Source organism: Channa argus, chromosome 17, assembly GCF_033026475.1.
Source record: "Channa argus isolate prfri chromosome 17, Channa argus male v1.0, whole genome shotgun sequence".
NCBI classification, from domain to species: domain Eukaryota; kingdom Metazoa; phylum Chordata; class Actinopteri; order Anabantiformes; family Channidae; genus Channa; species Channa argus.
Genome location: NC_090213.1, coordinates 19071024 through 19082318, shown reverse-complemented (window position 1 = coordinate 19082318; position 11295 = coordinate 19071024). Strand labels below are relative to the sequence as shown.

Genomic DNA, 11295 nt, shown 5'->3' with positions numbered 1-11295 from the left:
AGCTAATTTAAAATGGACTGAAAGTAAAGTGAAAAACTGTCCTGTGGTCTGACGTGTCAAATCCTAATATTCTTTCAGGAAGCCATGTACACTGTAAATGGTAAAAATGGTCTGCACTTATATAGCGCTTTTCTACCTATTGGCACTCAAAGCGCTTTACACTGCTTCTTATTCACCCATTCACACTCACAATCACACACACACACTCATACACCGATGGAGGAGCTGCTATGCAGCTGGCCAACACTCACCGGGAACTAAGTTGGGGTTCAGTGTCTTGCTCAAGGACACGTCGACATGTGACCAGAGGAGCCGGGGATTGAACCAACAACTGTGAGATTGGTGGACAACTGCTCTACCTTCCTACACCTCAGTCGCCTTCTCAAAGTATGGCTGAACTCACAGCTACCTCCACAGCGACACACTGAACCTTTCTCGTCTACCTTGTTGTGGTCCCCACTACCTTGTAGTCAGTTCTTTTCCTCCAGTTACCGTGTCAAGTCTGCTCCCTTCAGTAGCTGAGCTGAACAGCATCTCTTGTAACAAACCCTTTGCATTGCATTGTTTACTTGACCACTGACAACAAACTTAAAAAGGTAAACTACAAAGCCAGCCATCAACGGCCACTATCAAAGCTATGTGGCCTCACTAATGACATCATCAGTACACATAAACACACAATACAGTACAGTTCAAAATACACAATACAAAAAACAACAAAACAGAGTAAATCCTGGTTGGCTCATACACCTACAATTTACTTGTAGCTACTTTTTGCAAATGACGGAAATAAGCCAGTGAGGAATAAATTGGATTGATCCTTTCCTGGTGAAATATGGTGTAACCCCACGGCTCTGTTATTAGGCTCTGTTATTCATACACCGATGGGGGAGCTGCTATGCAGCTGGCCAACACTCACCGGGAGCAGCTAAGTTGGGGTTCAGTGTCTTGCTCAAGGACACTTCGACATATGACTGGAGGAGCCGGGGATTGAACCAACAACTGTGAGATTGGTGGACAACCGCTCTACCTTCCTGCGCCACAGTCGCCCACTGTGTCCTCCTTACTAAACAGGAGAGGAATTATCTGACAGAGTTCAAAAACCACTATACGTGATGGTCTGGAGTGCACAGTGTGGGTGACTTAAACTTGTATTAAGGCTCCATTAAAGCTGAAAACATTCTGTATAGGTTTTAGAGCAACATATGCTGCATTCATATAATGTCTTTTTTCAGGGAAGATCCTGCTTATTTAGGTAACACAATGTCGAACCACATTCTGCACATATTATAACAGCATGGCTCAGTGGTAAAGAAATGCAGACTACCTGCAGTCAAGACATGTCCTCCGCTCAAAATGTTTGCTCAAACTGAGCAGCTGAAATTATATATCAGGCAATGACACAATGAGAAAATAAAAATAATAAATTCTTGTTGTTAGAAGAAGAGGTGATGCAACACAGTGGTAACCATGCCCCTGTCCTAACTCTTTTCAAAAAGGGGGGGGGGGGGGGGCAGTAAATTTTGGCATCGGTTTCAACATTTGTACTATTTGAAACTAAAAAGAGCTTTTAAATAATTAGCAAGTCGGCAAATGCAAATTAGCATTCTATTACGCAAAGTATTTGCGTAATACACAGTGTCCCATCTTTTGTGGAGATCCCGTTTGTATATTAGCTATGCAGACCTTTACAATGAAATCCCCCCGACAACCCAAAATACCTGCATCATGAAAGCAAAACTGATATTTTTAAAATCATAAAATCTGTTTGCCCTTTCCACAGACGTGAAGTGCAGCAGCTTAAATATAGGGAGACAAAAAAATCATAATATGACTATTCTTTCATAATCATTTTTTAGAACATGACACAATCAGAGCTAGTAGCTGAGCTTCCTTTAAACACAAGTTTACTAGATTTCCTCAGCAGCTTGAGCAGCCAAGCCAGCCAGAGTTTTCATCTCAGCTACTTTTTACTGATTTATTCTATGGATGTTCTCCTTTCAACATTCTAATGAGGGTTTTTGAATTGCACTCAGATAAAGGTATAATAGAGTTAAGAACAGTATCGTCCTGAGCTACATAAAGAAACCATGGCCTTATGTTCTGGCTGTAAACAGTTTGAGTTGGCCTCAGCTCTGCTAAGCCTCTTTTGGTCCCTCTGTGAACAAGTGCCTTTACTTACTCATTTGCCATATTAGTAATGGCGATGTGCAATGTTACATGATGCACATATAATATGCCATCGCGTACATGCATGCGCGCACACACACACACAAACACACACACACAAGCTGTGCAGTTGGCATGCACGTACTAAACAGACACGAGCTTGTGATTGTCATGGTGATATCAGAATGACTATTTTGCTTCTGGCTGTCTTGCTGGTGACCTGGTAGCTCAACGGGTAGATCAAATCCTAGTCTAACTACCATGTGTGTCCCTTTAGTTTTTTGTGCTCACTGTTAGGTCGATTAAGGAGTGTATGTATAAGTGTACAAGTAATGAGGCCATCAATGACGTCACACGGCCACCTTTGAAGTTTGCCTAATCAGTTGTACAGGAAATGATGTTTGTTGTTAATGGATGGACGTAGACTACAAGGAAGTAGTAGATAGAGCAAGTAGTTGAGAATTACTTTGTTATCTGCTCAATTGGAATGTGGAACTCAATAAATGTTCAGTGTCTGTCATACAACGATCTCTGGAGTGTATAATTTTTGGACCATCAGACTCTCGCGAGTAAGCCTGCCTCTACAATGACAATAAAAACATTTAGATTAAAACCTTGGAGGATGGCACTTGGAGTCAACATTCCACATTTTGTTCTTAACAGCATTTTCTCCGCCTATCTCACTCACACATGCTCACAGCAGTAGACCACACAGCTGGTGTCCGAGGCCACCTGTGACTGAATATCAGCTCCTGTCTTGTGTGTCTCGCACCAGCTCATATGGTGAATAATTTTCTTGATTTTAAAAAGACCCTTATTTAAATGTTTTGCTTTTATATTGAAGTTTTAACAAGCGCTTTGCTCTTGTCCTGTCAAATAGTGATGAGGCACTATGTCGCCATCATAAACAGAGAAACAAGTTTTTACTTGATTTCAGTATAAATGAATAAATAAGACAATTGTGTCTGGATTGTAGATTTGTTTAATGGCATAAATTGTAACCTTGCTGTCTTGTGTCCTTAATTCATTGGTCTAAAAAGGCTTATAGAAATGTCACATTTTTAGTGATGAAAGCAAACAAACAGGTTGGTAAAAGACACACACATTTAGCTGTCTTGGTTCAGTCATTATTGTCAAGAGGAAAAAACTAAATGTTGATAATAGGCATTTTTGCATTAGTCCAAAATTTCCATTATAACCACTGAACATGCAGACATTCTCATTGATCATATTTTAAATTTGCAGAGATTTGTTGTAATAGTTCCATGTTCATTCTCAATGTAAACTGAAAACGGTGGATCTATATGAGAGTTTAGGAACCCAGTGAATGTTGATAATCAAGACTGAATAAAGACAACTGTAATTATTTACTTCAATACGCATATTTTGTCATGTTTTTAGTCTATTTAGTCTCAAATACAGAACAGACACACAGCAACTGAGCCAAATAAGTTGTCATTGGCAACCTGTACGTGCTACGTCCCACAAGTTGCGTCAATTGATGCCTTTGAGTCGCATGGGAAATAATATGCATGCGCACGCGACTAAAAGACACAACAAAAGATATAATTAGGAACCATTACCCAAATTACAGCCTCGTTGTGATGTTATGTAACTGACATCAGAAGCAGTAATGGGTTAACATTACCACTGTATAATAATAAACTAACCCGAGAAGCTTGAGCAATTTGTGTTACATGGTTGTTTCCAAGACGCTTGCTTTTTATAAATCATGCATCACGTTCAACGTCTGCTTCTTTCTGCATGTGTCTCCTTAAGCGAACGGTTTCCATAATTTGGCCTTCAATCCGAAATGGCTTTCATTTGCAACTGCGGTGCTGTAAAGTTAAGTGGGGCTGTGAAAGCAGCACGCGTAGCGGCAGCAGACCGGCGTCTGAGCGGCTCAGCTCCGCATCACAGCGACCCGAGTGCGTCAGAAAAAAGCCGAGAAACACCGCGATTTTCCACTTAGTCCTTAGTTACTCATCACTACCAGCAGAGCTGCGATGCGGTAGATCATGTAGGAGTTGACTGTTTGGTATTTAAGTTCCCGTTTTCTTTTTTTCTTTTTATTTCTTTTGTTTTGGACGTTTACCTTTTAGCCTGCAAACTGTGAAACCTCTTGTGACGCCGCCGGAGCCCCATACATCTGCTCGCCTTTAGCCTTGAACCGAGTGGAGAACTTTTGTGAAAACTACAAAACAAGTCACCAGTCGTCCGTTCCGAAAGACGTCTGTTATATATTTGGCCGGACAACACTTTGGCCATGAGGTAAGACGCTTTTAAATGTCTCGAATGTGTAATTATGTGGGCGATAAAAAGATGAAAGTCAATACTCTCAACGTTAGGCGCAGCACGAGCTCCTGCCTGGAGCGCGAGGAGAACTACAACTGAGATATTAGCTAAACACGTTGCTTTGAAATGTCACAGACGGCAACACTTGTTCACAAATGTATTCATTCCCACAGCGGCTTGTGCTGAGACAAATATAAAAAAGAGAGAAAAAAAAAAGAAAATGAATGAATGCTGTGTCTGTCTTCGGCGCTATGTTAAACCTTTTCAAAGTGTAACGGTCAGTTGTCGTTGAAAGCAATTTGCGCTGCATTTGTGGACGTGCATGGGTTTGGAATGGCGTTCGTTCACTTTTGCTTCCACACTGCGTTAGAGGGGATTATCTTTCTGGTGATGGGCTTATATTTGGGTGATTTGATGTCACATTGTGATCGTTAAACACACACACACACACACACACACAGCCAGGGTGTAAGTGTGCGTTCGACGGCGCTTGCCTTTTATAACAGCCGCTTTTACATTTTGGTCAGCCGGGAAATGGCATGGAAAATGGCTGGCAAATACCCATGAATGCGCCTGCCTCTAAATAGTAGAGACTAACCGTGTGCTCACGAAATGCAGACGAGAAGATCCAGCACTTGCTACAGACCTGATGACACATGTCATATAGGGTCACGCCTTTTCAGTCCACCTACTGTATGACCGCCTGTCTAGAGCCTTTAGATCAGTTCATGCACACAGGCTACGCGACTTTATGATACACCATGAATATTGTTGCGTCTGGGACATAACCACAAGCCTAAACATGAACGTAACATTGTTATATTAAAACAAACTCTGCCACATAAAAAAGATGCCTTTCTGAAACACAGTTCAATTTTTCACATTGTCACAAGTACAGAAAATTAATCGTTAATGTTAGACTTTTTACAAGAAACACAGCCTTTTAAATCCCATCGTAATAAAAATTCCTACCATAGCAATTAGGATGAACCCATTTGACACCCATGGTGTCTCAAACACTCATGAGCATGTACATACTTTATGTACTGGATTTGGACACACTTATGTGCTGTGTAATTTGTTTTCATTTAGATCCAGTTGGCTTCAGTTCCATCATACATTTGCTTTTCAAAGTCTTAAATCTCCTGTTACACGATTGTTGCATTCTACTTGGAATCCTTAAGTTGTCTTTGTCTCCTACTTGCAAACTCCCTTTTTATTTTCACCACTTAAGTGTCAAGTTCTAGGACTGACCTTAAGTTAGGACAAGCATGCATGAATGCTGGCAGAGTATTTAAAAAAAACAACAAAAAAAAACGGTTTTTGTTACTTAATGTTGAACTGCTGACGAGGCAGAAAGCATTCAGGTTTACTAGATTCTGTCTGACATGGCTTTACACAGCACACCAGTGTTGTCAGATGTTCGGCTGTATGATCAGAAAGGTCAGACGTCAGAAAAAGCTTCTTTTTTTCTATTTATTTATAGCTGCTGATCTCACTTCATCTATGTGTGTGTTTAAAAAGTGAGACACACTGTGTGTGGATTCGGGCCTGCCTCCTTTAAGAAAGCCCCTAATTGAATCCAGCTGTTGGAATCTCATTGTAGGCCAAAGTGTGGTTACCAAAAATGTTAGTTGTTGAATTGCATCTTGTGTCTATGTCCCAAAATGAAAACCACTAACTTTCATCTTTCTTATTTTCCCTCTGTTTCCTCATACCTTTTAAGAACTCTAATTGGTTGCTTTAACCTTTAGGTATGTTTTTAGAACATGTATCTGTTCAAACTGAAGTGTTCTTGAAATTGAACATTGCCACAGCACTCATGACAGCTGCTGAAGTTGCTTTTTCTGCAGTGTTTCAAAGGGAGAAATGTGTATCCAGAATCTGTGGGGTGGGTGTAACATCTGTGTCTTGTGTGTGTGTGTGTGTTTGGTGACTCCAGCTGCTTGGAGCAGACCTATGCAGGCCACTTCCACAAAGCTACTCTAAAATTGTGCAGTTCGTCCACTCCACTGAGGAGAAGCCGAGGATAAATTTCACCAGCTACATTGGTGTGGTGTGTTCACAAACCAGCCGTGTGTTGAGTGCATCATATGCAATGAAAGCTGAGAATTTTGTAGGTTGTCGTGGATGAACTTTTCATAGTCACCGCGCATAAAAAGTGAATCAAATTTCCCAGCTTTACTCTGCGCGCAGTCAGGAACTGTAGCTCTGTCTGAAACCATCAGATTTATCACAGATAATTGTTTTTTGTTTAAAAATGTGAACATTTTAAGGCCAGAAATACAGAAATCGTTTTTTAGAAGCCATTGCTTTCATCGCTTGTAGTAAATGTAAACTTAGAAGGCCATTTAGGTATATTTTGTTCTATGTGCCATCTTGCAATGTTAAATTGTTAATTCAGCTTCAAAGCCTCTCCAACCTCATGTTTTCACTTATTTTGCCTGAATGGATTCCATAAATTAAAGCTCAATGCTATGAGAAATGGTTCAGTTGCATTTTAACGGTACAATATTTTTTTGTGAAACAGTATGTTAAAAGGTTTGATTTCTTGTTTGATTTGATGTGTTATTCACTGCAAACCAGCTATAAATGATCAGTAAAAAAAGCCCACCCTATCTTGTATGGAGTGATTATCGCTTACAATCACACAGCCAGTGATGCCTACTGCCTGATAGCAGGCTTAGGACGACCTTATGTGCTTACATGTATTTGTCTACGCAGCCCTAGAGAAGGACAGAAGGATGGTATGGGTAGTTGCAGTGGGCCCACCGTGCACACCTCCAGCTCTCAACCAGATGTTGCGTTGAGCTGCATGTTGTTGATCTGATTACTTAACATCACGAACGAGAGCCAGGATCACAAAGGAAATTAGAATAAAACCATAAAGAAGGGAAGAAAAAAAAAACGTTTGGTTGTGTCCTGATTGCCTAGAGCCCCTTTCAGAAATGCACTGGAATTCTGACATTCTCCTGACTTTTTTAAGAGGGGGGGGGAGTGTATGTGTAAACGGAAATGTCAGAGGGACACTGCCGACATTCTCCTGACTCTATCCCTCGATCCCCCTAGTACAATGTCCATATTATGTGTGTGAGCTCGTGCGTGTAACACGTTACGTTGTCCTGAATTGTCTGAAGGATTAAAAGCGAGTGAATGAGTGTCTTGATGACATTTCTATCACTTGACTGCTGTTGTAGTGGAGTATTAGATGTCCTGACACAAAACACTGTGCCCCACAACTTAAGTTTTCTACAGTGTTGTGCATCCCGTGTGTGCCGATTATCCTCGGATATCGAGAGGTTTTTTTACGTCAGGATAGTTCTTATTCGGACCATCTCCCGCTGTGTGCTACATGTGTGAGTGGCCATTCCAGAAAATGTGAGAGGCTGAATTCTCTTACCATTGTTTAGAGTTCATATGTGAAACAGACTTAGGTCACAGGGTGAGCTCTGGTTAAATATCTATCTCATAGTACCTGTCCAGTATGTATCCTGCCTTTTGGCAAATGACAGGTAAGATAAGCTCCAGCACACCCACAACCTATAACAGAATAAGTGGTTTAAGTAATGGATGGATAGATAACTGGATGGCTATAACGGCCGGTTATAAAATGGTGGTTTCCCTGTGTCACGTAGGTTTGCACATTACACTGTCAGCTTATCTCTGACTGTTTGATAAGCGGCATAGTCAGGATGATGGAGCTGTGAAGTGCCATGGTAACAACCCTTGACATTTGTTGAAGGGCTTTGTGATACCCAGGCACTGTAGGTTCACACCACAGATGAAAGACAGGAGTTGAGATTAGGCTACATCTAGCGTGGAATGTTTTTTTAAAATTTTTTTTATATCTATCCAACTGCAGCAGTGTGAAACTGTTGATGTGTAAAAAAAAAAAAAAAAAAGACCTCCAGTCACTGTGGAGTTCACTGTGGACTGCATGTGCATGTTGTTCCAGCCTTATCAGGCATTAGTGTGGTGAGCAGAATGCTAAATTAAAAGCAGAATATATTTGTTTATTCAAAAAACTTAAGACAGTCATTTTGAGTCAAATTTATGAAGTCTAGACATAGAATGAGATGCTGTTTTTTATTTTTTGTTTGTTTTTTACATGATGCGTTATATACAGTGCATCCAGAAAGTTCCCAGCGCTCAACTTTTTCCACATTTTATTATGTTACAGCCTTATTTCAAAAAGGATTAAATTCAGTTTGATTGAAATCTTTATAAAAACAAAAACCGAAAAAAAAAAAATCACGCACATAAGTATTCACTGCCTTTGTTTAATACTTTAATACTTGATCTTAGTTTCATCCGACCAGAGAATTTCAGAGTCCTTGAAGCAAGCTTTGATGTTCCTTTTGCTGAGGAGTGGTTTTTGTTCATACCATACAGGCCTGGTTGGTGGAGTGTTGCAGAGATAGTTGTTCTTTTGGAAGGTTCTGCTCTCTCCACAGAGAAAAGCTGGAGCTCTTTTAGAGTGACCATCTGGATTTTGGTCACCTCCCTGACAAAGCCCCTTCTCTCTCGATTGCTCAGTTTGAGCAACTCTAGAAAGAGTCCTGGTGGTTCCAAACTTCTTCCACTGACCGATGATGGAAGCCACTGTGCTCAATGGGACCTTCGATGCTGCAGAAATGTTTCTGTACCCTTCCCCAGATCTGTGTCTCAATACATTCCGGTCTCGGAGGTCTACAGACAATTCTTTGGACTTCATGGCTTGGTTTGTGCTCAGACATGCACTGTTAACTGTGGGACCTTATATAGACGGGTGTATGCTTTTCCAAATCATGAACAATTAACTGATATCCCACAGATGGACTCCAATCAAGTTGTAGAAACATCTGAAGGATGATCAGTGGAAACAGGACCAGAGCTCAATTTTGAGTGTCATGGCAAAGGACATGTACATGTTTATTTATTTATTTTTTTAATGATACATTTCCAAAGCTTTCAAATAAACGTTTTTCACATTATGAGGTATTGTTTGTAGAATTAAGAGGAAAATAAGGAATTTGATCCATTTTGGAAATAAGGCTGTAACAGTGGTAGAAGGTAATGTACTTGGGTACAGATGCATGAAAAACTTACTTAAGTAGATTTAATTATGCTACTATGACTTTTTAACTCCACTACATCTAAAAGCCAATACCTATGCTTTTTACTCCACTACATTTCTAATCCAAATTGCACTACAGGTTACAATCACGTTGTTTTACACATTTCATAAGTTAACATTTTTTTAATTTTTTTAATTTTATTTTTTTTAATGAAAATGAGTCACAAGCAACAGAACAATTGCACATTTTGTCAAAGTCGATCAAACAATATAAAGATGAGTGTTCAGAATGTTTCCTAACTGAATTTTGCATCGCTTACCTCTCCATCTTTGTGCCATGTGCTCAGGAAGGGGCAGATGTAGAGTAGTGCTATGTGAGTTCTTTGTGTTGAGTTCTGGCCCCTGCTGATTGACACATTCATATGACTGACTGAAAGGTTTTTTGTTTGTTTGTTTGTTTTGGTTTTTTGCTCTCTTTTTCTGAAGGAAGCAGCTACATGTGCTAGTGCGCACTTTTTGAGTTCTTCATCCACCATTGGGTTGTAACAACAATATAGGAAAAGTAAGGTGCTGGGAATACTTTATGGATTCACTCTAGATAATTTAAGTGTAATCTTAATATAGAAAAGTAGGTATAAGTTTTCCATTCTTGTTGATTCTTTTATCTTTACCACTAATAAATGTGAATGTTGCATAGCGCTTCTCAGGACCCTGGGAACTTTTTCCTTAATTCAACAAGTGAGCAACAGCTTTATTTTTTAGGCCTACATGTGCAACATAATCAAGAATAATGAAAATATATTGTATAAGAACAGAAATGGAAAGTTTCCTTACTCATCTGCACTTTTTATTTGGATATCAGCCAGCTGTTAGCCTAGCATTAGCTCCTGGCAGGGAATTACTGCATAAACTAGAAACCATGGACTGACATGATTTATAGCTTCATTATCTCTTCCCCCCCCACCCCCACCCCCCGCCATTTTATGAAAACATTTTACACACTGCAGTTTCGATCACTATTAATCGCTGCATAACATTTTTTGGCAAATGTCATACATGAAAACAGGTGCAGCTGTAAAGTTAAACCCCAGTTTATTTGTAATTTGATACTAGATTGAAATAAATATTATGATCTGTATTATTGTATCCGTATCTAATAAGAATTATAACTTTATTACCATGTTGCATACCAATTTAGTTCTCAGTTAAAGCAAAACTATGTTACTTATCCAGTGAAACTCAGAATTAATCTACTCTGCCCAGCCTGCCTCTTCCTGCTCTGCCATGCTTTGCACATCCCATCAGATATGAGTTATCAAATTAAAAAATAAAAAAAGAGTGCCACAAAATATACTACTAATGCAGAAATTAACAACTGTTAAAAACTCTTAGAAATAAATATCTTTGCACTTCTGCCAGTACTTTTCTGTGAGACTGACTTCAAGGTAGGATTCCATAGCACCTTCCCACATTAAGATTTAAAGAGGCGTTGAAGAGGAGCATATTTCTATTATAAAGGTTTAAAAGAAGTTACAAACTTAACTTCCAGTATAATACCAGTATAGCAAAACTTCAAATTTCTGCAGTAAGACTGCTTTGGCCTATCGTGGAATAAAGTGTGTCCAAAAGGACTTTTGACTTGATGGTAACATACAAACTCATGGCTGACTTAAGGGCGACTGTGGCGCAGGAAGGTAGATTGGTAGTCCACCAATCTCACAGTTGTTGGTTCAAGCCCCTGCTCTTCCACTCATATGTCGAAGTCCTATGAGCGG

General features: G+C 39.8%; 1 protein-coding gene across 1 annotated transcript in view; it reads left to right on the top strand.

The window, feature by feature from the left end:
• The first annotated feature begins 4026 nt into the window (after nt 1–4026).
• enah (ENAH actin regulator) overlaps nt 4027–11295 on the top strand; it is a 115423-nt gene continuing 108154 nt past the window's right edge. Inside the window, exon 1 of the mRNA XM_067481866.1 lies at nt 4027–4440. Coding sequence (XP_067337967.1) covers nt 4436–4440 — 5 coding nt within the window. The 5' untranslated portion in view covers nt 4027–4435. The remainder of the gene's footprint in view (nt 4441–11295) is intronic.